At 40.3% G+C, this 27,017-nt stretch overlaps 2 protein-coding genes across 5 annotated transcripts; both read right to left on the bottom strand.

Annotated features, from left to right (window-relative positions):
• Nucleotides 1-602: 602 nt before the first annotated feature.
• On the bottom strand, nucleotides 603-19,796 carry HPS3 (HPS3 biogenesis of lysosomal organelles complex 2 subunit 1). 4 transcript variants are annotated; one of them, XM_035334410.1, is made up of 17 exons: nucleotides 19,360-19,794; nucleotides 18,079-18,570; nucleotides 16,959-17,145; nucleotides 15,036-15,121; nucleotides 13,904-14,096; nucleotides 13,591-13,672; nucleotides 12,223-12,377; nucleotides 10,972-11,080; nucleotides 10,601-10,782; nucleotides 10,084-10,261; nucleotides 9,276-9,506; nucleotides 7,267-7,452; nucleotides 5,724-5,912; nucleotides 5,039-5,146; nucleotides 4,476-4,682; nucleotides 3,147-3,237; nucleotides 603-1,940 (listed from the first exon to the last, which is right to left on the bottom strand). In XM_035334410.1, exons 1-17 carry the CDS (start codon nucleotides 19,580-19,582, stop codon nucleotides 1,813-1,815), a joined length of 3,027 nt encoding a protein of 1,008 aa, XP_035190301.1. In that variant the 5' UTR covers nucleotides 19,583-19,794; the 3' UTR covers nucleotides 603-1,812. The 4 variants fall into 4 exon arrangements, 2 of the variants coding, with proteins under 2 accessions (XP_035190301.1, XP_035190302.1); XM_035334411.1 differs by having other exon boundaries at nucleotides 18,079-18,590; nucleotides 19,360-19,487; XR_004753172.1 differs by having other exon boundaries at nucleotides 1,883-1,940; nucleotides 3,147-4,578; nucleotides 19,360-19,796.
• Nucleotides 19,797-20,795: 999 nt separating this feature from the next.
• On the bottom strand, nucleotides 20,796-26,013 carry LOC118171361 (tubulin alpha-3 chain). Its single transcript, XM_035334412.1, has 5 exons — nucleotides 25,867-26,013; nucleotides 24,241-24,463; nucleotides 23,571-23,719; nucleotides 22,082-22,762; nucleotides 20,796-21,185 (listed from the first exon to the last, which is right to left on the bottom strand). Exons 1-5 carry the CDS (start codon nucleotides 25,867-25,869, stop codon nucleotides 20,880-20,882), a joined length of 1,362 nt encoding a protein of 453 aa, XP_035190303.1. The 5' UTR covers nucleotides 25,870-26,013; the 3' UTR covers nucleotides 20,796-20,879.
• Between the last annotated feature and the right edge of the window lie 1,004 nt (nucleotides 26,014-27,017).

Below are 27,017 nucleotides of genomic sequence, written 5' to 3' on the forward strand. Positions count from 1 at the left end.
TCCATGGAAAATTGGAATTCAATTATCCAATTATTCACTTTGTCCATAGGTTATTGAATTATTTTATAATGTTATTTCAAGATAGTGAATTTAAAAGATGCAATGTCTGACTTATCACAGTTGCATGCAGTTCATAATTGTTTGTGGTTTTATGTTACGAAAATAATTACAAAAGAGACAAAGTTATGCTGACATAAGCCTGATAAAATTAAGACAGTGAAGGGTAAAATATCGTGACTAGTATACCTAAGAGCTTTTGCTCCAAATCCTGAATAGCTATATTTTGCTTCTGTTGTTGTAGTGCATAGCTAGACAAATTAAGCACTTCTTGACAGCTGGAAGCAACAGTACTACTGCTTGACTGATTCTTGGTCAAAAATGTAAGCAGCAAGAGCAGGTTTCTTTGTACCATCCAGATATGTTTTAACAACCTGACTGTGCAAGTTAGAGCATAGCTCTCCCTTTAGCTCATCTGATCCCTCACTTGTAACATGTAACAGGGAAGAACGTATTTTACAGACAGGCAAGGCAAAATACTTGGCTTTACAGCTTACCAGTGTAAATGACATTTCTTCTCTGGACCAAGTCTAAAGTGCTTTGGCTTTTTTTTTTTGAAAAACAGGAAGATTCTTTCAAATCAGATGACTCCCTGCTAGTAAATTAGATAATTGATTTTGGCTGTATCAGACCTGCCACATAAAGAAATTAAAACTACTCTGTTTTGTTTTGTCTTGGATGTTTTATTTGGAATGTAGGTAATCTCTTCTAATTTGACCTTTACCAGTTTAAGTAACGTTACAGCTTTAGTGAAGTTGGAGTTGAGAGACTATGTCAACTGATTAGGCCTTTAGCTGTTTACAGAATCAGAGAACCATTGTTTTATTTGTAGTAGATTCTCAAAGAACATTACACTATTTATAAGACAGTCATAAACATTGTGATACTTAATTATGACTAAATTTGAGCTGAAAGAGCAGAAGGATGCCATCTGCCCAAAAGGAAGACAAATATATCAGTACATACATGCAAACACACGAGACACTTACGAGAAGACCTGGAAGATGTGACCTAGTGATACTTCAAATACTTGCAAAACTATTCAAGTACAACAGAGGAAAGCATATAAAAACAGCAAGCAAGCAGTAGTATGTATCTTCCATTCCCTGTAAGAACATTTTTGTTTCTTTAATTTACAGCCTTTTCCTGTAAATTGCTAAATGAAAACACTTTCACTGTAACACTTGCAGGGGTATGTATATAAGATGACAGAGCAGCTGACTCAATTTTCCAGATGGAATTCAAGGGAATGTCTATTTTGCAAAATCCAATTCCACTTACAAGAGTAAGGTACTGACTTTTACTTACACAATTAAATACATGACTAACCGTAAATTCCTCTCTAGGTCAGTGATCCAACTAGCTAGCATACAATTAAAACTCACTCCCTGTTTTACTTTCAGTGAATATTGTATGTCCAATTGTACTGCACAGTCTGTATTTTTCAGCTGCTTTGGCCATAAATTCATCCTTATTTACAGGATGAGTGATCTATGCCTAGTAGTTTAGTAGCTATATTTTTAACCTGGAGAACAATTACTCAGTTCTTCTGGTTCACTGACAAAGTGCAATAGTGTTAGCTTCAAAGGAGATGCTCTGCCTCAAATAAGTTGTCATTCAGTAATTGTCATAAGGTTTTAGCTCAGAAATAAGGTGATTTATATGTAGGGGGACTTATGCATTTCTCTTTTTAAATATACTTTTTTATTCCAGCACATTCATGGTATTTGAATGCATAGTAGACATTCATTGTGTCTAGGTCAGCAGTTTCCTCTGGCTGCAGTGAAGAAGATGTGGCAGGAAAAATGCTGCAGTTCCATCCTCTGGTAGAAGACTAAGGAAATCCCTTAGTTCCAATTCCATTGCAACAACTGATAAAGTTTCTGCCCAAAGCAGAAGAGAAAATCATGTTTAGGGTATTTTGGTTAGAACAAAGAAACAAAAAAATATTAACACGGTCATTACTAACTGAAGTCATCAAGTGATGTAAATACTGTAACTGAAATAAAAATCAGAGACGCACCCATTAGAGAGCAAATACAGTTAGTCTTAGATTAAAACCAAACCTTTATCTTAATTCATCAGGTCTACATGTGGCAGTAATGTTTACGGAAGTCTAATGTAGTACTCCACATGTTTTGTAGCAAATGAAAAAGCAGCCCTGGAACTCTACCAGTACTCTAATATGGCACTATACGTTAAAACAGATGTTTTGCAAACAGCCTCTAAGAAGAAGCTGTTAAACATGTTCTTAAGTGCTTATTATAGCACAGTTATCACATGAAAACAAGTACAAAAAAAACACAAACAAACATGCTAGCACTTCAAACTAGAACTTTATAATGCAGCATGGCAACCTATGCTGCACCATGCAGCTCAGTGATGCTGTTGTTCTGACCCCAAGGAGCACACTGTTTTGTTTTAATAATTTATTTTATTCAGTCTTCTTATTCTGTCAAAAACAAATGCACATGTTGCTTATCTATGCAGTATTATTGACTTCCTACAAACATATAACAACAGGACTACATCAGCTACTAGGATTGGTTTCTTTACTTCTTTATTTCCACTAACCAAAGATTTGTAACCCCACCACCACTCTGCCAAACGTTTCCTTCTGCTTAAATGTGACCAATTATCAGTGACACATTGTAGTTTTTACAGTCTGTAACTTAATCATGAGTATACACTTAAATGCCCACTAGGTTATCAACAGTAGCTTGTTAGCTGTCATTGCTTAGAACCATATAGTCACTTAGCCCAGAAAAAAAAACAATCCCTATGTTTTAGGGAAACTGAGTTCTTTAAATGGTATCTATTCTTGACCAATATAGAAGCAATGATTCCCACAATGCAATTGCTTTCAATATAAAAAGGATGGCATCATTTTTATATGAGGCAACACTGTATGTTGCAGAATGCTGCTCTGATTATGAGAAAGCCTGCTGAGTTTTATTAGCTTTAAACATAGAAACTTAGTCCCCTTTCTTTGAAAATATCACATCAGTATTCTCTAAGGCTGGACAATATTTAGAATGTCAGATGATATACAAAGGCTTCTGTAGTTAAATTATAATCAATTGATTTACCTTTTAGTGATGAAATAAGAACAGGATAGTCATTTTCAGTATGTCTGGTTCTCTTGCAAAGTTCTGGAAGCAGTTTGTTCCACCAAACAGCCTAATTCATAAAAACCCACAGCAAAAGTGTAAATTAACAATGACTGCAGTTAAGAGTATGAAAGACCTGCTAAAAATACACTGAACTAAGATCAGATGTATATGCAGATAGGTTACGATGGAATCACTAATTAACTTATGTAATGATTTGAAATGCAGTGTTTTTGCAGATTATTTCCAACTTTCAGTGATCTTTTCATACTTGACAGAGTTAAACAGTGCCCCCTAGTGCCTGTACAGATAAAGTGTTTGTAAGAGGACTTTTTTTCCATCCAAACAGCTCCGTGCAAAGTGGTGAATAAAATTATTGTAAGAACACTGTTGTGTTCTGACCTAATCTGCTTCCAACAGCTAAAGTAGTGAGCTATTTACTGTCATTTTGTCAGTAAGGGTGAAAAGAGGGGGAAGAGATTTCCTTCTTTCCTTTTTTAAACATGGTAACCCTTTTCTACCACCTGTGTTCTGATTCATTATTGTACCCTCACAACTCTATAACCAACATGAAAATTATCAAAGAAACAATTTTTAGATCTGAACATGAAGTAAAAATTTGGTCTTGAATGCAGCAATATTATTTCCATCTGGTAGACAATCACCTTTGCTGAGTTTGGCCAACAAAAATGCAGACAATTAAGTAGCTGTGATGGGCAATGGAAGTAAAATTCTGTACTCCCAAAACACTGGAATAGAATCAGTTACATCAGTTAAAACTGCATGGAGGCCTATCTGAAAAATGGGACATAAAGAATGTGAAATTTCTCACTACTGTACCAGTACCATTGTGATAGTAAGGTGACACTAAAAACACAAGAAGAACATATTTAAACATGATATTATTTGAAGGATCTTCTCCTAGCTTATTACTAAAATATGACACGTTATACAATAATATCAAACAAATTAGAACACGGATTAGTGAGAAACTAGATGGTTTTCCACTTATAATGGAAAAAATTACTCTGTTTTCTGAGATCCTCTGCTCTCTGAAAAGATTATGCTTTAAACTTACTAGAATGAATATAGGGAGTCACAGAAGAAACAGGAAAAAATGTTTCATTAAAAATAGTGGGATTGAGTTACGGAATTTAAAGGCCAGGCAAGTGATTCAAAGCAAGCTAAGTAATTTACTTCATCCGAAATATTGGCTATTTGCTCCATCCAGAGTCCATCTGTATACGGTAACATTTTAGGTAGAGGAAAAAAAAAAAAAACGGAAGGAGTTTAACCAAAGTAGCTCACCTGACTATCATCCTTCAGCTCGTGTTGAGCATATAACACAGCTGCAGCAGGACACCTTTTGAGAAGCTGGTCAATGGAATCCTCATACTTGCCTAGATGGGTACTGCACAGAACATGGATGGTGAGGCCGACATTGCCAGCCTCTATCAGAGGTTCCAAGATAGGCAGAGCTGCAGTTATATTCATTGACTGACTACATAGAAGAGACTAGAGACAGAAAAAAAAAAAAAAAAAAAAAAAAAAAGTATTGTTTGGATTTAAATCAAACTTTGCAAAGGAATGCTAACCATAACCTTAGAACAAAAGGCCTGTACTTATCATAGTACATTTGAAATAATACTTATTTTATTAAATGTTATTGAGAACTGATTAAGTTTAGAGTTAACTGAAAAGTAAGTATCACAATTATTGATGTGTCATTTAGGGTAACTGATGTGTCAACATGGGTAATTCGGGGAGTGGGCAGGGATGGAGGAGGGGGGGCTGCTAGAAAAAGCTCTACAGGCACGAAAATTTGCAGAACAGATCTAAGTTGCAAACAGCAAAGTTTAAGGGTTCCATACCTGTAGCTTTGAAATATCTTCAGGATAATCTTTATGAGGTGGAGATCCCATTGACATTATGAAAGTAACCCATGGGAAAATGAACCCAAAACGATTACAGGAGTTTATCTATGAGAGAGAGAGAGAGAGCAAGAGAGATGGAGAGCAAGAGAGATGGAGAGACAGAAATTGTAATAAAATAAGTATTTCTGTTAGTGACAGTTCCTTGTGAACACACCCACACCACACCCCCTCACAAGTGAAGAAAATTTTGTTCTTAAATAGTATACTTGAAATAGCAACTGTTCTTTCTTCTGGTTCATATAACTGAATAACAAATAAACTGGAAACTTCTATTTAATTCTGTATTTTAGACTCCCTACTCAGAATACTTTACAATCCATCACTCCTATGTTTCCTCATTTAGTCAGCTTTGTAAATTTTTCATTAAGGGAAAAAAAAATAAACTCTCATTGTTTCATTTTAGCCCTTATTTCTGCCCAGAGCTGAGATTCCTGCTGATTGTATTTCCAAATGCTCCTAAAAGATAGGATTCCCCAGAACCATCTGTCTGGTAAGTGCACACTACATTATTTACTTTCAGTCTTGGTTCTTTTAAGTGATAAACTGTCCAGAATTGAAATACAAATATTTGGATAGACTTTGGATGGACAATACAGACAAAACTTCTGAGTAGTACACTTACCAGATCCTCTGTTGTTTTCAATGGCTTAGTCTCAGGAAGTTGCTTCTTTGATATTCTCCAAACATACTGAGAAGTAACCCTCAGTAAGAGCTCCTGGAGTACATCTTCCTGAGAGCATACAACAAGGAGAGCTTCCCAGAAATCTACCAAGAGCTGAGGAACAGTGTTTTCACTGTTATTACACAATATCTAAGAACAAAAACATTAGAAAACAGCAAGTTAGTATAGAATGTGGCAATTAGTAGCAGAAGTTAGAACAAACAAAAGGAACGCTTTTTCACTTCTACTAGTGGCAGGATGTTGGTTCCTTTTTTGTCTTGAGGTGATAGATGTGATTCTACATAATACAGTACTTGGCAAGGTATAAAGTTCATGGAATGATTTTTAAGCAATCAATTCTAACTTATAGATTTGATTACTTCTTGATTTATTCCACTGCCAGAAATGTCAACTCATTGTCAGCAAGGACTTAGTGACTGCTACTTTGGAGGCTTTTACATACACCAACAGCCTAACAGATGTCTTCTAGAAAAGAATCTTAATGTAATCAAAGGCCAATTATAACAAAATGCTATGCAGCTCAGTTGGTTATAATGGTAGGTCCCACAAGGGAAATGTTTCTGGGCTTTAAGGCCTGATATGTCAGGCACGGAAAACAATTGTTACTCAGTTTACACCTGACTTTGAAAAAACGTATTTGTTCTATTTCAAATTTCATGATTTGGTATTTCTGATACAGGTCTTTCACAGTAACAGATGCAAGACCACAACATACCAATATTGAAGTATATGTGGTTTTAATCCAAACAACATTACTGATTGTAGAAAAAATAGTTTTGTCTATTCCCAGTCCAAACAAAGAAAACGTCAGTGACTAGAAAAACAATTCAATGTATTGAATTGATCCAATTGATCAAATCGAGGTTGGATGGGACCCTTGGCACCCTGATATAGTTGGTGACATCCCTGCCCACAGCAGGGGGGTTGGAACTAGATTATCATTAAAGTCCCTTCCAACCCCAGCCATTCTATAATTCTATTTTTCATTCCATAAACTGCAGAGACCGGCTCTTCTTTCAGAAATGTATACAGATGATCAGAGCATTATATACCTTCACATTTTAAGCATATTTAATATATAATGTGTATTTAATATTCTCATTATTTAGAAATATGTCTCATCAAAATGAGCTTATGGAAGTGATTTATCCAAATTCTGTTAAGTTTCAATAGTCTTAGAAAGCCAAACTATTAGGAAGTCACTGAAGGATCCCTCAGACTGGGGTATTTTCTATTCAAGTGTTAATGGATTTTTTTTTTTTCCTGATTTGACCAATATTTCTTTCCAGAAGTTCCAGATTCTGATTCTGTAGTCATCTACCAAAACTGAAACATATCCAACCTTCATCTCTCTCTTTCAAAAAAAAGATGCTGAAAGATGACTGAAGTAGCAACTGAGACCACTACCACTTTGCTTACTCATAACATCAGTACGTGGGGAAAAAAAAAAAAAAAAAAAAGGAAAAAATTATCACAGGCCAACCTTGAAAAACACATCTGCTTCTTCCAGTTCAATTTTACTGTTCTCATGTAAAGCCACAGTGGCAGCCACCAATAATCCAGGCTGCATCTCCTTCAGGTGAACAGCAAATTCAGTTGGAATAACGATTCCTTCTTTATACTGTCTCAGGAGTTTTGGTTGCTCAGTGAAGCCAGAAGCCAGTACTGTCTACAAACATAGTCAGATATAAATCAGGTAAAGAACTCAATCCATGTACAATTCAACTCTGCAAACTCAGTATTTTCTCAGGCGGTCAAGTTTACATAGATGAAATACAGAAAAGTAAGGGGAAGGAAATAAAAACTTTCTACAATTTATAGAGTAGCTCTCCAGAGATCCAGGTCCAAACTGTGTGCTGGATCAGTGACTCCTGAGGACCATGACAATTGCCTGAACACTGGAAAAAACATGCTGTTGAAAGCTGGAATTACTGTACGCATAGGAAAGATTTTACTATGGAATCACTAAACACATGGGGTGTTCTGAAAAATCACTGGCTGCAATTTCAATTAACTACTTTGCTGAAATACTATTTTTATATTGAAAATACCCCTGAAACAATGACCAAAACATGCTGCACAATATGCAACTCTAAGTTGTTTCTGGGCATTTGAGTGCTTTTGAAGGTAATATAACAAAATATTATTTACATTTTAAAAACACCTGGGAAGTGATGCCTGAACGTATTAAATGAATTACACAAGAAATATAAGGCAGGCCTAGGAAGAAAGTTTACATTTCTCAACCCCTATGTGTAGAAACTATCTTGCCTTTCTTTATCTTTCTAGAAGCATTATTTTTTAGACTTTGCACTAAAATACTTTTTAAAGGTGAGATGCAGTAAAGCATTTTTGTAATAGATCAATTAAAAATAGGAGGAAAAAAAAAAACAACACACAACCAAATCCCTAACCTCCAAATGACACATATGCAATGGACTGGTGGTGGTGAATAGTTGGACCAGATGATCTCCAGAGGTTCCTTCTGACCTCAACCATTCTGTGATTCCGTGAATGTGTATTTCTTAGCTTGTTTGTAATATCACAATTTCACCTGATCTTCCTGCAAATGGTTAGAAAGCAGGTGGTCCTAAATACCATAATTGAAGCAGCTATCCACAGTTCCCAACTTGCAATTCAAAAACTGGTAACTCTTGAAAGCTCTCCAAGGACTTTTCCTGTTGAAGCTTGGTATCAAAGTTTGGACTATCTATCAGTTTATTTAAAAAACCTTTTAGACCTCCAACAGCTCACACTCAAAGATTTCAGATTTCAAGCTCCGTAAACTTTGAACATTCCTTTTTCAACACTCCTGAAGAATCTTAACAAGAAGTAATTTACAGACTGGTCTCAGTCTAAATCCACATGTGAACACCTATGGCAGAGAATGATCGGCTAACACTTTTTCCCCACTGATGTGGAATTCTTATTTTGATAGCACTGAAGTAGGTTCTGATCTAGTCTTAATAAGGGTTAAGTACTTTGATTCTACAGAAGATGGGAAATTGTATAAGGAGATTGTATACAGAAACTTTGGCTTGTATGCACCACGGACATTCTGCTACAAAAGCCATTTTATAAGGGCTGTTTATATACAGATGGTCGGTTTTCATGGGCACACTGCATGTTAATCATGTATTAAATATAGGTGGAGAGTTGGAAAGGTGGAAAAATGCTACTATGCAACCCTGCCATATTGGTGAAGAGCATTGGCTCTGCAGAGCCTGTTACGTTCCAGTAAACTGCATTTATTAAAAAATAAATCAATAAACATTTGTTTATTGATAAGGCTTTGCAAAGACAGAACCATCCCAGCGTACACTAGTCCTGGATCTTACTGTTATTGCAGACATTCAGTGGAGCCTACAAAACATACCAGGAGGAAGAGGAGCAACTGAAAGGATGTTTTACTGTAAAACAGTAAAAACTAGCCAAACTTACTGACTTGAGCTTTGCAAAAAGTGAACAGTTCATGCTTTCAGCATACTTTACCTCCTTATGGGAGCCCATCTCATGCTCATACATCATCAGATCTCCCATTTTCAGAGCCATGAAAGCCTTAGTAAGTGTGAGGACCACTGACGGCATACTGTTTTCTACTTTATGAAGATACTTCACAGCTGTCAAAGGACATACATTTCTCATGCAGGGACTGCAGAGGATATGAGGCAGCTGGATGGGATCAGCAACACCGAATATCTGGAGAACTTTATTTGCTGATTCCTATTAAAATAAAACCCATTTGACAGTTTTAACATTTCCAGATACGTAATGTTTTCTGGCATAAGAAGCATTTATTTTCTTCTTTTGAATAGGCAAGTACAGCTTAGCTACCAAATCCTTAACTAGTGAAAGTAAAGGTTCTCTAACCAGGAATGATTCAGCACATATTCTGAAAAGCTAGAACTCTCTACCACACTGAATCAATTTTACCAATCTGTGCAATATGGCAAGGTTCAAAAAACAGTTTGCATTGTTGCAGAAATGGGAAATGAAAGAGATTTGAGACAGAACTTTTCTAGCACAAAAGTATCTCTGCGTGCAAGTGGGAACCATCATTATCAATATGCCTTGTGATAACCAAATCCATAAGTTGCTTGAAAGCAGCCCAAAGTATCGCAGCTGTTACATGCATGCTCTTTTCTCAAAAATGGGTAAATTAAAAAATGTATGAAAAATAATAATTGTAAAACTAAATAAACAGTTCAGCATTTCAAAGGAAATTTTAATTAATATTTGATGCACAGTTCTTAAAATTGTAATTAAATCAACCGATTAACAAAAAAATACTTGTTTCTACCTTGCTTAATTCTTCAGTTGTATCTTCATTAAGAGAGTGAGTTAAATAAAATATAAAACCTCTTTCATATGTCTGTATTTCATCACCTTCTGAAACTAGTCGCTCTAAAACTTCAGTCATGGATAAACCTGCCATTCGATAGTATGGCAAAGCAAGGTGGTAATCCTTTGTGTCAAACCTGAAAGCAACAGATGGGAAGGAAAATGAAAAATTAAGAGCAACACATTTGACACCACTGTTTCTAAGAATTAAAATAACACATCAAGGTTGCAAACACACCAGTATCTGCAAATACATAGCTAATACTCAAGGTAACATTGTATTTTGTGTTAAACTGACAATAAAAACAACCAGGCACTTAGCAGAGGACCAGATTAAGCTGTTCTGGTAGAATGTAAATATTTGAAATATACATGCCATGCCAATGTAAAATAGCAAGGAATAATTGATTTTCATTTTAAGGCTACCTTATTGGAAACAAAAGCTCATCTGTATCACTTTGACATCTAAAACATACCTGCTGTAGCAGTCTCCTAAAAAGGCACAACTTTCTCTGAATGCTCTTAGAAGTTCTTCTTTATCATCTGATTTAAGGAAACCAGGGTCCATTATAGCTGCTCTGACTAGTAAGTGAGCCTCACTTAGAAGGTGGATGCAACTCTCAGTTTTTGCGTTTTCGTAAGTTCTACTATAATCTACCTAGAACAGATATACAATACACTTTGGATGCTGGTAAAAATAAAGAATATACAGAAACAGTTCTAGAGAAGGCAGCAGGTATTTGAAATAGAATTATGAGCTATTCATAAGAAATATATTACAGTATATTCAGCAGAGTTTAACAGTACCTATTTTTAGACAATAAACAAAAGGAGGAGTTGGAAATACCATTTCTCTGTACAGCTGGATGGTTGAAACAGTGTTTATAATATATAAATTCCAACCAGGCTCTGACTCGGAATTTGTTCTGGATTTGATGCTATTAGCCTTTCTGGAACTAGAGAAAAGGAAAAGAGTTAAGTTGCCAATGTCCAAATAAACATTCAGTAGCCAAAAACAAACAAAAACCTGACAGTTAAAATGCATAACCAGGTATGTTTGCAGACTAGTAGATGTTTGAGAATTAAGTTGTGAATTGAAGTTGTAATGGCTAGTAATAGATAGTCACATTCATACACCCAAAACATCATCATTAGAAACCGTCAACTACATCTTCTCCTTGATTTAACACCAGGTATATCATGTACATACACAAAGGTGGGTAATTCAAATTAGTTAAGATGTTCAGTTACTTTCCATAAAGATTTACTGCACTTTTGCCCCTGCAGCTCAATTCACACATTTATCAAGACAAGGTGTAAAAAAAAGTACTTGAACACTTTTAATATATTGGCTAGGTCTTCAATTCCCTAACATTAAAACACTGTAGGAAAACAGTGTCTTCCTGTTCCATTTCTTTACTAATCATAGAATATCTGAGATGGATCCCACTAGGAGTCCAACTCCTGGGTCCCCAGAGGACCACAAAAAAAATCAGACCAAGTGTCTGAGAGCATTGTCCAAATGTTTCTTGAACTCTGATAGACTTGGTGCCATGACCCTCTGAGAGGCCTGTTCCAGCGCCTGACCACCCTCTTGGTGAAAAACTTTGACTACATACATACAACAATACTAACTTGGGCCAAAGTCCAGTGCTTCTTTTGTCATTAATATTGCCATGTTCACAACTGTCTTACATATAGTTAAAGGTTCTTTCTAAGAAATTTTCATTTTTTGCTACAACACATTTTGTTAGCCTGCATGTCCATAACGCCTACATATTTTTTGCCAGGGTAACTATTTTTTTCTTCTCAGTAGCAGATACGTTCTTCATAATGTTATTTTAACATTACATATGAAAGTTGGCTTTGACAATATTGAGTAACTTATTTTGTAAAATTGCAACTTTCAATTTCTTCCAAGTCATTTAATAGAGTAGAATTCAGAAATCAAAGCTTGATTTCTGTTCTCATCCATCAGCTAGGGAATTATGTCCCAACTGTCTTTCCACGGAGGATCCTCTTTCACTCCAACACCTGAAAATTCACCACTGTACACAGAGCTATAAATCCCATCTCCCCAGAAGATGCGAATTCTTACAGCATCTTTCTTGTAGGCTTTCGTCTTTCAGTAACATCTTCTGTGTTAGCCTTAGTCAGAAGAATTACATGGTTTTTGAAATGACAGATAGCTCTTGGTCCTATAAAAAGCTGCATTCGTAATGTGCAGACATCCAGAGCAACAGGTGGACAAGCCTATAAAGAAAAGCAAGTGTGTTTTGTTATTTCAGTTAGTGTGTGCTTTGAGTGAGTCTTTAAATCAAAGAGGAAACATGTTACCTAATGTGGAAAAGTTAATCCCAAATAGTTTGAATTTGGCTGAGATGTAAGACTGCCTGATGTGTTTACAAAAGTCCTGATTTCAGTTGCTTACATTTTATAAAGAACAAAAATACAGATAGAAATATTATATTTGTTTGAAATATTTATTGTTATGTTGCCTATCCAGTATTACATCCTTGACTTACTCAACATGCATTTTTCAGTCAAAACATACCGTATCCTCTAGGTTGGACTAAAAATGGAAAAATGCAACCTCATTTGCCCAGAAATATTCTACCCTTGTAACTCTAAGATAAAATACCACATTTACAAATTAGTATACACAGTATGTGTGAAGCAAGGCAACACAGCATCATGTATTATGTGTGCCCTACTTTTTGAAGAAACCTCAATCTTTCGTAAGGAGGCAGAGGGCTGCAGTGATGACCTGGAGGCTATAAACTGCCCTGGGCCTGTCATAACCAGAACTAGCCAGCTCTGAAATTGATGTCAGAAATGGCAGAAAAAAGCAAGTACCTGTCAAACTCCACGATGGAGAAGGAACTCCACTAAAGGACTGCAGCCTGTGGGAAACCCACACCAGGGAGAGGCACCCCTGCACAACTGTGGTCCATTGGTGACCCACACTAGAGTAGGGGCACCCTTAAGGGACAGTGGCCCATGGAGGACCCTTGCCACAGTGGGTCTGCAGCCTGTGGAGGGCAGCCTGCAATATGAACACCCACGAGTGTCTGCAGCTTACTATTACATGCACACCTCAAAAACAAAGAACCAAAGTTTAGGTTTCAAGACAGTTACGCTTTACAAGCACCATCAGCTGTAATATGGAAAAACTGCTCCCTCCATTCAGAATAGCACGGAATTTAGTTGAAAACTTGTGATATCATAGTTTGTGATGTTTTTGAAAACATTCTATTAATTATCTAGAATCTTGAACAACAATAATAGATTGTTTCAGTGATACACATGCGGACTTTTAGAATATACCACCGATTGAAATAAAATAATTTTTGATTTTTTTTTGGTCACAGCCAATAGAAACCAACATGATTTCAGAAGGAAACACAGGGGAACAAAGTGTCACACTGCTACTCCAATTCTTTTAGCAAAATATTGATATGTGCACCTTTGCAGTCGTATCAACGTATGGATCCTCATCACGAGCTGCTGCTGCACTGCACCGCACTGTGAAACACTGCAGGTTCTCACTAGAGGGAAAGAAGAAACAACACTGATGACGAAGAAAACAAAGACCTGCAATAATCCAAAAGCCAAGACTAAAGAGAATCAGATCTTTCTCCTTGTGCAGAAATGGGCTTTGAGGCCTAGGCAGGAGGATGTTCTATACCACAACATGAGCTAGCCCAGAATGCTTCAGGAAAAAATAAGGCACAAAGAGAAAGGTAGTCATACAATCAGCAAAATCATAAATATAGTACCTTGTAATGACGTGCAGGTATTGTGGAGTGAGAACTGCCTGCTCTGACTTCTCTGAATACTGGTAAGTAGAAATCAGTTCTACTAACTTCCCAACAGAGTAGAGGTATCCAACATGAGGCAAAGAGAAAAAGCAAAAGAGACTGAGTAGTTCTCTCTTGTTCTCAGTTTCCTCATGGGCTGTCACAGAACTTCCTAGATGTAACAATAAGAAAGGCATTTTATATACATCTCGTAAATCAAAACCTTGCAATTCCTTTGTAAGCCGGATGCCTAAAAACTACTCTCAGACCTGACCAAGTTCCAACTGGTTTTATTAGTAGCTACTGAAGAGAAAGAACTACATGAAGAACAGCGTACTGGTTGGTAACACATCAATTTGTATGCCATGTTCACATTTCAAGGCATTTCTAACAAAAGCGTGGATGAATCACCAAGCAAATAATTTCCATAGACCCAACAGTATATGGGAGTCCTGGCAGATTCATCACAACTGAACACCCATAGCTCGAATGATCAGTCTGGTCTAAAACAACTCATTGAGACTTTGCTACTGAACAGAACAGACAACCACAAACTGGGTGAGCAGTCAGTAAAGGTGACATAACAAAGGATTAAATTTTTCCCTGGTTATGTTGAAGCTTGAGCTAGTGTTTATTGGTGAATCCCTGAAATTTGCTTTCATCCCTTGTCATTTTAAATAAAGTCTGGCATAAAGGTAACCTGTACCTTAAAATTATTGAGGTTTACTACTCTGATTTCCAGTGTTGACTCTCAGAGACAGCCTAGAATGTTAATGGTGACACTGAGGATAATTTTATTTATGCAATGTAAAAAGTGACTGTTTTTTGATGTAAAATTTGTCAGTAGAGAACTGATAAGAGCTGTCTTTGAACAGACTTACTCTTATGGTGCTCTGAATTGGTATTTTCATTCAAAGTTTACACAGAACTTACAAAAATGTAAAGACATTTCTGAAGCTCAGTTTAAATCACTGAAAAGGGAGGAAATACCTTAATTTTAAAGCAAATCATACAGCAACAGTGTGAAAAAAAGAGATTATACTGAGAAGTTCCTTCCTTTCCCAGGACACCTGTGACACACAACATAATGCATCCACGCATATGCATCTACCTGTCTGGTATATAGGAAGCAGTTGAACAGAGTGCAACTTCATCTCTTCACAAAACCCAAAAGGCGACTGGTCAGGTGCAAAATGCCTAGAGGAAATATCCAAACCAACATGGGACATCAGTGAGAAACTATTACCATTCACCTTGGGCAAGGAAAGAACAATAGTTCTAACAGCCACAGTTGACGTCTTAATACTCAACTATTTTGCCTTCATCCTACTAATGTGATTAGCTTAGCAATGCTAAGAAGAATGTAGCACAGCTAGAAACAACAAGTTCCTGCAACCAAAAATTCTTTCTTTGCTTGTCTACAAGTCATGTGCCAAAGTCTGGGATCATTGAAGATGTGCTGCAATTGATTTGAATCTTGATTTAATCTTTCTTTCTTCCTTTTTATTTAACTGAACAAAATTCAACCTCAATCCTACTTTTCTTTCCTTTTATGAGTCATCCTTTTTCTTGCCTTGCTTCAAAATTCACAGCTGGACTGAGATGTCAGTTCTTACTCAGTTTTAGATAGAAGTGTAATGGTTTTGATTACCACAAAAATAAAAGGTGTAGTTTCTTAGTGCTTAAGATACTTGGTAAACTCCCCTCTGCCAGCTGCACAAGGGGAGATTTTATATATATATATACACACACATATATATAAATATTAAAGGTATTGAAGTATCACTTTAGCTGGAGTTGATGAAACCTGCAGAGTATCACAGAATCACAGAATTGTCTAGGTTGGAAGAGACCTCCAAGATCACCGAGTGCAACCTCTGACCTAACGCTAACAAGTCCTCCACTAAACCGTATCCCTAAGCTCTACATCTAAACGTCTTTTAAAGACCTCCAGGGATGGTGACTCAACTACTTCCCTGGGCAGCCTATTCCAGTAACTAACAACCCTTTCAGTAAAGAAGTTCTTCCTAATATCCAACCTAAACCTCCCCTGGCGCAACTTTAGCCCATTCCCCCTCGTCCTGTCACCAGGCACGTGGGAGAATAGACCAACCCCCACCTCGCTACAGCCTCCCTTCAGGTACCTGTAGAGTGCGATAAGGTCACCCCTGAGCCTCCTTTTCTCCAGGCTGAATAGTCCCAGCTCCCTCAGCCGCTCCTCGTAAGACTTGTTCTCCAGGCCCCTCACCAGCTTCGCTGCCCTTCTCTGGACTCACTTGAGCACCTCCATGTCCTTCTTGTAGCGAGGGGCCCAAAACTCAACACAGTACTTGAGGTGCAGCCTCACCAGAGCCGAATACAGGGGGACAATCACTTCCCTGGACCTGCTGGCCACACTGCTTCTTAAACAAACCAGGATGCTGTTGGCCTTCTTGGCCACCTGAGCACACTGCTGGCTCATATTCAGCTGACTATCAACCAAAACTCCCAGGTCCTTCTCAGCCAGGCAGCTTTCCAACCACTCAACAGACACAAAGAAGGCAGTACCTTGATCAAGGTCACACAGCCAGGACTGATGATTAGTCTTGTGTGTTACACTTTATAGTAGGCTTCTCTAAACCATAACAGAGTTTGACACATGCTGCTTCAGAATGACACATGTAAAACTTAGTTTGGCCAGTTCAGAATGAAAGTACAAAAACCTGAGTGGTCAGACACTGTAACAGGCTGCCCAGAGAGGTTGTAGAGTCTCCCCCATCTCAGGAGCTACTCAAAACCTAAGTGGACTAGGTCCTGGAAAACCTACTCCAGCTGATTCTGCTTGGGAGTAGGATGTTGGACTGGATGACCACAGGAGATCCTTTTCAACCTAAATGATTCTATACGCTTAGAAAAAAAATCTCTTCTGATATATCACAAGAGAAGTTCTAGTGCACGGTCTTCACAGCATACAAGGCTGTATGATGAAAGCAGACATTACACATCACCAGTACGTAACAGTTAACCCACACAGGGGAAAATGCATTTGTAATACCTGAAAAGGAGATACCGCACTTGAAAGTGCTTTGTGTCTTCTGTAGCTAACTCTGTGGATTCCAGTGTGATGGGTATCTCGCATAGCTTACTTTCTTCCCCAAGCAGTTCCACTGGCTTCTGACATATGACGAACTCATCTAATTCAAGTTGCAAAGTGTGTGTTGAAAGGTGTTCATCTTTTACACCTTAACAACAGAAATACATTAATTATTCAAACCATTCCATTTAGTAATAACAAAATGCTGGCACAATATCAACTAAACATTCCAACTACAGCTACCTAATTAGCAATGGCTTCTTGAAACCATGAGATTTTTAGAAGAGCTCTGCTAGAAGACAAGAACAATCTTTCATTTAGGCCTCACCTGTCTCATTCCTTCAGAGTCAAGATTTCTGAAAGAACTGGCAATGAAAGGACTGGCAGTGCGTGCTTGCAGCCCAAAAAGTCAATTGTATGCTGGGCTGCATCAGAAGTGCAGCCAGCAAGTCGAGAGAGGTGATTCTCCCCCTCTCGTTGAGCACCTCTCTCTCCCCCATCTACAGCACCACGTTCAGCTCTGAGGCCTGCAGCACAACCACATGGAATTGTTGTAGCAGGTCCCAAGGATTTGGACAACACTGTCAGACATAAGGTCTGATTTTCGAGTAATCCTGTGCAGATCCAGGAGTTGGGACTCAGTGATCCTTGTGGGCCCCTTCCAGCTCAAGATATTCTATCATTTTGAGGTTTGCGAGATGATTCTTTCGTTCAGCCTCTTCCTTGTCCCTTAGAAGAGACCTGGTTATCTGGGCAGTGACTCTGATAGAAGAATTTTTCTGAACACAACACACTGACTTTCTACCGCTTTGATTTGGCCAGTGGTGGTACCTCAAAACAGATACCTAATTCTGTGGCTGCACCATCCTGAAAGTGTCCACAGAACAACAGCATATTTAAGTGTTACCTCCAACTACACATAGCAGAACTTTTCATACACTGTAACTTTCAACTGATGGCACAAAAATTATCTTAAAATACTTTCCGAAGGGCAATTACCTTGTTAGAGCCTACTTTAAGAGTAATAGCAATCACTTAACTGATTCTCAGAAGCAGAAAAAAAATAAGTATCTCTACTTACTTCCATTCCCAGGCTCTTCTAGTGTACTAACTCGATGTGCATATTGCTCTTTACTGTCTGCACTTTGGATCAGTTCCAGTTTCAAGATCAGAACATCCAATTCTGTTGTTATGGCTATATGTCTGGCACAGAATGCAACTTCCGCAGGAATTAAGTTATCAATGTGTAAAATTAAGGTGCGTTCAAAGTCTAATACAGTCAAATTCTGGTTTATGACCAGGTATTTCAAACAGAACATGACTAGTTTATTTTTGCAGCCCACAAGAAGATCTCCATTTACAGGACAACATGAAACACACAGCGGAGGATCTGGAAGTGGCATTTCCACAATTGACATCTGATCTTTTAAGGTTTCACTGTATGACTCTTCCATCTTGTGACCAACCATCCGGACACAAACACGAGAACTCCCTGCAGACATGCATCTCCAGTTCATATATGCTCTTAGGAAAGTTGCTTTGCTTTTCTCTTCAATTGTCACCAAATAGTCTCCTTAAAATAAAGCAACAGTACTAAAACGTCAATACAGAATAGATGACAGTTTTCGAGCTGTTTACCTGCTGTTCCAACAAAGAACATTTCAAAGAGTATCTTAAATTCTCAACTCTCACATAAAATTCGAAAGAAGTTTTCACCAATGTTTCTTTAACAAAATCCAGAATGCAAGTTTCTTTGCTAGGCGAAGCACACTTCACACGCCATTAAAGAAAGTGAACTAACATACAGGTCTAGGGCCAGATGTAATTCTAAAACGAAAGAGCAGTGCTCGGAGACAAGGTATTTTCACTCCCAAATACCCATTTACAAAAAGCCTAAGTCTCATTAAGAGCCGTGGAATCAGCTAGGGAGAAGAGACACAAACACCCCCCACCCCGCGCTCTGAAATCAGAGTGGCCAAGAGCGGGAGCGCAGAGTCCCGCCAGAGCGGAGGAAGACGACAAACAGGCGCCGGGTCCACGCTGCGGCCGTCACGCTCGGTTCCCTGCCCCTCCGCGCCTCAGCCGCCGCTTCGCGAGCTCGCTCGCGGCTGGCGCCCGGCTCCGCCGAGAGGCGCCTGAACCCGCCACCAGCGGCCGCGCCGGGCGGGCAGGGACCGCCAAGCCGTCCTGCCGCGGGGCCACGACACGCTCCGCACCCGGCACAGGCCACCCGCCCCAGCGGAGCCCCACGGCCTCCGCTCGCCCCTCACCCCAGCCCAGTAGTGTCCGTTTGCACCGCCCCGCGCCCGGCCCGGACACGCCTCAGCCTTCCCGGGCCCAGCGGCGGCCGGCGCTGACCTACCTGCTCGGCTGTGCGCCATGTGCAGCACGGATCCCAGCGTGGCGAAGGAGCCTAGGGGTTCGCAGCGGCCCTCGTGGCGCAAGGCGAACACCTCCACCCCACAGCTGGCCGCCGCGCCGGCCACGAAAAGCACGTCAGGCCCGCAGCAGAAGTGCGCCGGCTCCTGCCCGCAGGGCACTACTCGCTGCGACCCGAACGGGTGCAGGTTGTAAAGCTGCACCATGGCCCCCCGAAGCCCCCAGCTACAGCAGCAGCCACAGCTCCCGGAGCCGCGCTGCGCCCCGTGGCTTCCGCATCCACCCACGGTTCCGCAGCGGGCGCGGGGCGGGGCGGGACGGCGCGGGGGATTCCCGCGCGCCACTCACAGAATCATACATCTTAGGAAAGAGCTGGGCGCGTTTCTGCCTTACGCGTTGCTCGGTTCGAATATAAGTTGCCGCGGAGCGCCGAGCAGTCGGAGGTGAGCCAGCGCTGAGTTGGAGCAAGTGCCGCTAGCAGTAGCGTGCCTAGCGAGGTGGGCTGCTGGAATCTGGGACCTTCCAGCGTCCTGGATGCAAAAACACCCTTGGTTTTAAATACAGCAGCTTTCTTTAGAACTTAGTAACTTGTGCATTCATGGTATGCTCTACATCCAAGTACTTCCATAAATTTAATCCGGGTATCTTTAGCACATGTAGAAAAATTTTTCTTCCTCGTGGTTTTATAGAAAACAAAACAACAAAAAAATCGGTTTTTTCTCCTTTACAGAACTCAAGATTGAACAAATTTAAGCAAGTAGGTAAGCAATTTTTTCCTGTGTCCCGTGATTTAGCAATTTCTCAAGTGTCTGAAGCTGTATTAATTTGAAGGTACCACTAAAAAACATATTTTTAATAGGTTAATGGAGGAATTTAAAATATAAGTATTTATAGCAGATTTTCCTTTCATCTAAAGGGAATTGAATGCAGGGAGGCACGCCTGTCAGAAAATTTTACATCTTGTCTGCGTAGTCTCTCCATTTTCATGTTTTTATTTTTCAAGGTATCAACTTCTGTCCTGTTAGCAAGTATACTGGTATTAAGTGCTGGTTCAAATCAAAACTGTAATGGAATGTGCAGTAACTACAATTAGGTAAGTTACTTGAGTACAACATTACTTATTTTTTGTGCGTCTTCTGTGAAGCTAGCTTCACAGGGATGATATCCTTAATAGCAGGTTTCTATTACATAGAGACAGACTTGGAATAACACCCATTAATCCTTTAACAAAAAGAAGTTTCCTGCTTGTGCAAAACCAAAAATAAGTTTGTCACAAAACGCTTCAGGATCACAGGAAACTCCATACCATTTCCTGATTTTATCTTTAGCTTGCACATAACTAGATGCTACCAAAATTGCAGTTTTAATTGGTCCTTACATAGTGACTATACATATAAATAGTAATGAAGAAAAATGACAAACCTTTAAAACTTTATTTGAAAACAATCAAACAAGTGAACAGGGTTCTGCAATTTGTTGTTGCTAAATATACTTTTCCAGACTTCAGTTTTCTAAATATTCATCCCCTTCTTCAGCCTCTGCTTCTACTGAGTCTACCCCAACTTCTTCATAATCTTTCTCAAGCGCAGCCAAATCTTCGCGGGCTTCAGAGAATTCTCCTTCCTCCATTCCTTCACCAACATACCAATGTACGAAGGCACGTTTAGCATACATGAGATCAAATTTGTGGTCAAGGCGAGCCCATGCTTCAGCAATAGCAGTTGTATTACTCAGCATACACACAGCCCGCTGCACCTTTGCAAGGTCACCACCTGGCACCACAGTTGGAGGCTGATAGTTAATGCCCACCTTCAAGGAAACAAATGAAAACTTTGAGTGGGAAGAGTTAAAGACATTTCTGTTAATGAACAGACATCACGCTTATTAACAAATAGCTTAGAATTGTGTTGCATTTTGTGAGCATATTTAACTAAATCCTAATTCAGGATCAGAACAAATTAATATTGGTACAATATTAGGTAGGTTGGACTACAGAATTTTTTCACCAGATTGTAACGCGTAAATCACACAAGTGATTATGGAAGGCCTTAGAAGATAATTGATAGCAAGAGCTTACTGGACTTTAATTAGAACATAAGAATCTGGTCTTTTCAAGTCCTGAATGCACTGACAGTAGATAGAATGATCGATCATTTATCTGCAAGGTGACATTGTCAGCCATGTTGACATTGTTAACAACAACACAAAAGATTTGCCCTAGTGATAGAAGCCAGGTGCCATACAACTTCTGTCATCACAGTACAGACCTGGAAATCGACAGTATGTCATTTTAAGGTATCTCAAAAACATTGTTGGGAAGTTACTGCACTGAACTACTGTGTGATAACTTACCACGGTGTTTCTACAGTTGCTTGAGGTTTACCTATACTTTCTCTATACAGAATTACCTACTTTTTGAAGATTTGCAGAAAAATCTGGCATTGTTTTTTTGTACCCACCTTTTTTAAAATTGTTTTCAGATACTCGATATTGCCTGTTGCTATAAAAACTGATAGTTAATCTATAACTTGGTACAGAATTTTCATCTGTGTTGCAGTATCTTGGATTTATACTTAAGAATGTAATCTGAAATGTAAGCAGTTCACTAACAGGGACATTACAACATGTACAATGACCATCACGTCAAAATACTGTGCAATTCCTAGTGTTTTAAACATCAAGCACTTCCTAAGTTGGTTATGTACCTTGAATCCAGTTGGGCACCAATCCACAAACTGAATGGTACGTTTAGTCTTGATAGTAGCGATAGCTGCATTAACATCCTTAGGTACGACATCACCTCTATATAACATACAGCAGGCCATGTATTTGCCATGGCGAGGGTCACATTTTACCATCTGATTAGCTGGTTCAAAACAAGCATTGGTAATTTCAGCCACAGATAACTGCTCATGATACGCTTTTTCAGCAGAGATGACAGGAGCATATGTTACCAGGGGGAAATGGATTCGTGGGTATGGAACAAGGTTAGTTTGAAATTCAGTGAGATCTACATTGAGGGCTCCATCAAAACGGAGTGAAGCGGTGATGGATGAAACGATTTGCCCAATTAGTCGGTTTAAATTGGTATAAGTAGGACGTTCTATGTCAAGGTTGCGACGACATATATCATAAATGGCTTCATTATCTACCATGAATGCACAGTCTGAATGCTCCAGTGTTGTGTGGGTAGTTAAAATTGAATTGTAAGGTTCCACTACAGCAGTGGAAACCTGGGGTGCTGGATAAATTGCAAACTCTAGTTTAGATTTCTTTCCATAGTCAACAGAGAGCCTTTCCATAAGTAACGATGCAAACCCTGAACCAGTGCCTCCTCCAAAACTGTGAAAGATAAGGAAACCTTGCAGCCCTGTGCACAGATCAGCCTATAATGGGGTAGAAAAAAGTGGGAGAGAAATAAAAGTTATTGATGGTTGTGGAGAGGGTAATATTAAAATAAGCATTCCAAAGCAATTATTTCCTAATTCTTTTAGTTTTAAAATGTGAACTTTTTTTCTTGCATATCTTTTACTCAGAAGTACCAGTGACACTGCATACCTTATTCTCAATATGAGTATTTTCACATTTAAAAGTAGCATCATTATCTTTGATGCCATTTTAACACCACTGTGAGAAGTTATTATAAAGCACAGCTGGGTTACACCTTTGGGAACAGATTCTACTCTACGTGGCAGCAAGTATCAATTAGGTTTGGAAAGCCAGTATTTTATGATTTTAGATGGACAATCACTATTTCACTTTCAATCATGCCATACTATGCGAGTTTCTCACAATACATCAGGATATGAAAAATTAGAAAAATACTTGAAATTTCTGAGCTTTCAACCAAAACCCGAGGTTCAGATACTGGGAATATTTTGCTTGACACGTAAGGGTGCAATTCAAGTTGAAAATAACAAACAAGCAAATAAGTACAACAACATGCTTGTTTAAGGATTTTATAATATGTGTTCGAGGTATCCTTAGATTACCTTCAAATAATGATGTTTCAGATCCTAAGAAGCGTCAATTTTTATTGACCAAATTTTTATTTAACTCAAAATGGCGAAGCAGGAAGAATTTTTTAATGAATAAGTGATTAAAAAAAAAACAAGTCGCAAATCAGTTATAGATAGCTATACAGCTGTACCAGTTATTTTAAATAACTGCACGACTTGCAGCATGAACTCTTACCAGTTTGCGAATGCGGTCTAGCACTAGATCAACAATCTCTTTTCCAATTGTATAATGGCCTCTAGCATAATTATTAGCTGCATCTTCTTTCCCAGTAATGAGCTGCTCAGGATGAAATAACTGCCTATATGTGCCTGTACGTACTTCATCTACAAAAAAAACAGAATATACCAACATGAAATCTATCTGTTCGGTTCTATGCATGCTACCTAGCAGTCAAATACTAAGTAAATGCACCTATCAAAAGCGTGTAGACAGCATCTGTGACTACATGCAGCTCGTCTGAGTAGTGTAAAAAGTTGGCACAACTTCAGCCCCTTTGTGTAGAGGAAAACATCAGGCACTCAGAGCATTATGTGCATCTGGGAACACAGAGGTAACTCAGAGAACTACATCACAGGCATGGACATATTCTAGATAGCAATTAAACAAAGCTCAGCTCTGGATGTCATGTAGCAGTCTGGAAAGATTATCCAGACTGCAAAAAAGTTCTAATGTCTCCCAAATGTTCCCCATATATCATTATTTCATTTATTTCAAGTAACAGTAATTTAAAATGCCAAAGCAGCATCCAAGTATACATCTTTTAGAATCTGTAGTGTTCTGAAGATACAGAAATATCTGCAGGGAAATGAGTGGTTTCACAATGATGTACATGTTGGGTACATACCAACTACAGTTGGCTCTAGGTCCACAAACACTGCTCTGGGTACATGTTTACCAGCTCCTGTCTCACTGAAGAAAGTGTTAAATGAATCATCTCCACCTCCGATAGTTTTATCACTGGGCATTTGACCATCAGGCTGGATCCCATGTTCAAGACAATACAATTCCCAGCATGCATTGCCAATCTGAACACCAGCCTGACCAACGTGGATAGATATGCATTCACGCTGAAAATTAAAAATAGAACAATGATAATGAAATATGGAGCTACCCATCTTTCAGATTTCACTCTCCTAATAACCAGCAGTCTGTGGGTTATGTTACCGTGATTCTTCTCTGCTGCAGTATTCCCCAGTTGCTCTCAAGCGACAATTACACTGATCAAGTTGTCTCCTGCTGGCAAGATTCTGCTCGCCTCAGTTGGACTATGATATTGAGAACGTTATAGAACCTTACAGACTATGTAGTCCCTATGAACGCATAGGATGAATGCAATATTATCATCCCTTACCATGCTGCATGTATATTCTATCTTTAATATCATCTAGTCCCTTTTCCACCTTTAATTCATTTTGAAAGACTTTTTAATATAATAACTCCAAATTTCCTTGATTTATTGCCAATGATGTAGTGGGCAACGTTGCAAGAATCTTCCCCACATAAAACCTTTTAGTATGTTTTCCTTTGCAATAGAGTTATCTAGTGCCTGGAAATCCATACATCTTTTGAGTTCCTCTGCTAAATCACCTGCGTAAGCATGCCACGTTTAATCTCTCAAAAATCTCCATTTTGTCTTACATCTGAGACTGAGATAAGCTGTTATTCTAGCATAGTGTTACAGTGTATCTAGGAAAAAGCAGAGATGGAAAATAAATGGTAGTGTGTCTACACTCCTCTTTTCTTTACAGCTTCATCAAAGCTTGCATCCTTGACTCCATGTTAGTATTCTCACTCAGGGGGCTTTGGCATTAACCCGTTGCCGGCGAGGCAGACTCCACACTTATTTCCACCTCCATTCGGTTAGCACCAGTTTTCTAAAGGCTTCGTGCTGCTTTGGCTCCAGCTCCCTAGCACGTTTGCACCACGCGTCTCAGAACAGAAGCAGCAGGCACCGGGCACCATCCCGCAGCCCCACCCCTGCGCGGGCAGTCGTGCCACATGGTTGGCTGCAGGCCAGCCCCCTCTCCTCCAGGGTAGCTGCCTGCGACTATCGGAAGCTCTGAGCGCCGCCGCAGCCACGAACGGCAGAACGAAATATTTGGCTGTTGTCCTGCGCTTTCCCACCGTCTCTCACCTCGGGCGGGTGTAGTCTATCCCTCACCTATCACCGCCCCACCGCGCCAACAGCGAGGCGGCCGTTATAAACAGCCTTTCGTTGCTTTTCCACGCGGCTTGCCCTGTTAGCCACCGTCCAGTTCCTGCACATCGCCTCCGTTGACCTGTTAACTTACAGCCACCTCCCTCCTCCCCCCCAGACCTCCCCCCTTACTTCTACCGTGTGAACTCCACGGGGCAACTCTCTGCAAGCCCCGCCACGGTAGGCGTAATCCTAAGCTTCCCCAGACCCGCCACAGCAGAAGCGTTCCCAAATTCCCTGCCTCCTCCCAGCCGCGAGAGTCCCGCTCCCCACCATGTTGCCTGGCCAAGCTCAGGAGCCTCGACTGCACCAGACCGCGTCCACCACCTCCCGCCGAGCACCGCCAACTGCCGACGAGTAACCGCCTCGATCCCCTCGGCTTCGCGCGCTGTTTTCCCATTGGCTGTTACCCGCGCGCTCCAGAGGCGAATGGAGACCGCTGATTAGCCGAGTGTGCTGATATGCCCACGTGGGGTGATGACCGCCACGTGCGCGCTTGAGAGCGCGAGTCGGGGTAGTTGCAGGGGGCGGGCTTGAGCTCTGCTGAGTGGGGACGTGCGCGTGTCGGCGCGGGCCGAGGTGCTGCGTGCAGCGCACGCTGGGGGCTCGAGGAGTCTCCTCAAGGCGGGCTCGGGCTGCCCCCCTGCACTGAGGCAGCAGCGGAGGTCCTAGCGCGGGCTCGCCGCGCGCGCCTACGCTCGCAGCAGTTTGGAGGCTGCCGGGGAGAATGGCTGGAAGTGGGGCCGGCTGCGGAGCGCGGGCGTCACTGGAGCACGCTTCTGCGGCGGCCGTTTGGAGGCGGCAGGAGGGCCGGTGCCTCAGCAGTGCGGCGCGCAGCCACGAACCGGGCGGAGAAATCCCTCTCAGCAGAAAAGGCAGGTACCTGGGCATCTAGCTTCATGTACCCAGCTTGAAGTGCGTACATTCAGTTGTGTTCTGGAGGGCATGCCTTGCTACCCCTGTTTTCTTTCCTTCTTTTTTAACAGTCAAAACTTTTATCTTTTTCAGTGTGTCCCCCTGTATTAACAAAATCACAGGAAGGCAGGGGCACCTCCCATCAGACCAGGCTGCCCAAAGTCTCATCCGGCCTGGCTTTGAACAGTGCCAGGGATGGGACATCCACGGCTTCTCTGGACAATCTGTTCAGCGCTTTGCCACCCTCACAGTGAGGAATTTCTTCCTTATATCTAATTTAAATCTCTTTCAGTTACAAACCACTGCCCCTTGTCCTGTCACTACACTCTCTGATAAAGAGTCCCTCCCCTATCTTTCCTCTAATTACTGGAAGACTGCTATCAGATCTCCCCAGAGCCTTCTCTTCTCCAGGATGAACCACCCCCAGCACTCTGAGCCTGCCTTCGCGGGAGAGGTGCTCCAATTCTCTGATCGTCCTCATGGCCCTCCATGGGACCTGCTACAACAGC

Source organism: Oxyura jamaicensis, chromosome 9, assembly GCF_011077185.1.
Source record: "Oxyura jamaicensis isolate SHBP4307 breed ruddy duck chromosome 9, BPBGC_Ojam_1.0, whole genome shotgun sequence".
Lineage (NCBI taxonomy): Eukaryota > Metazoa > Chordata > Aves > Anseriformes > Anatidae > Oxyura > Oxyura jamaicensis.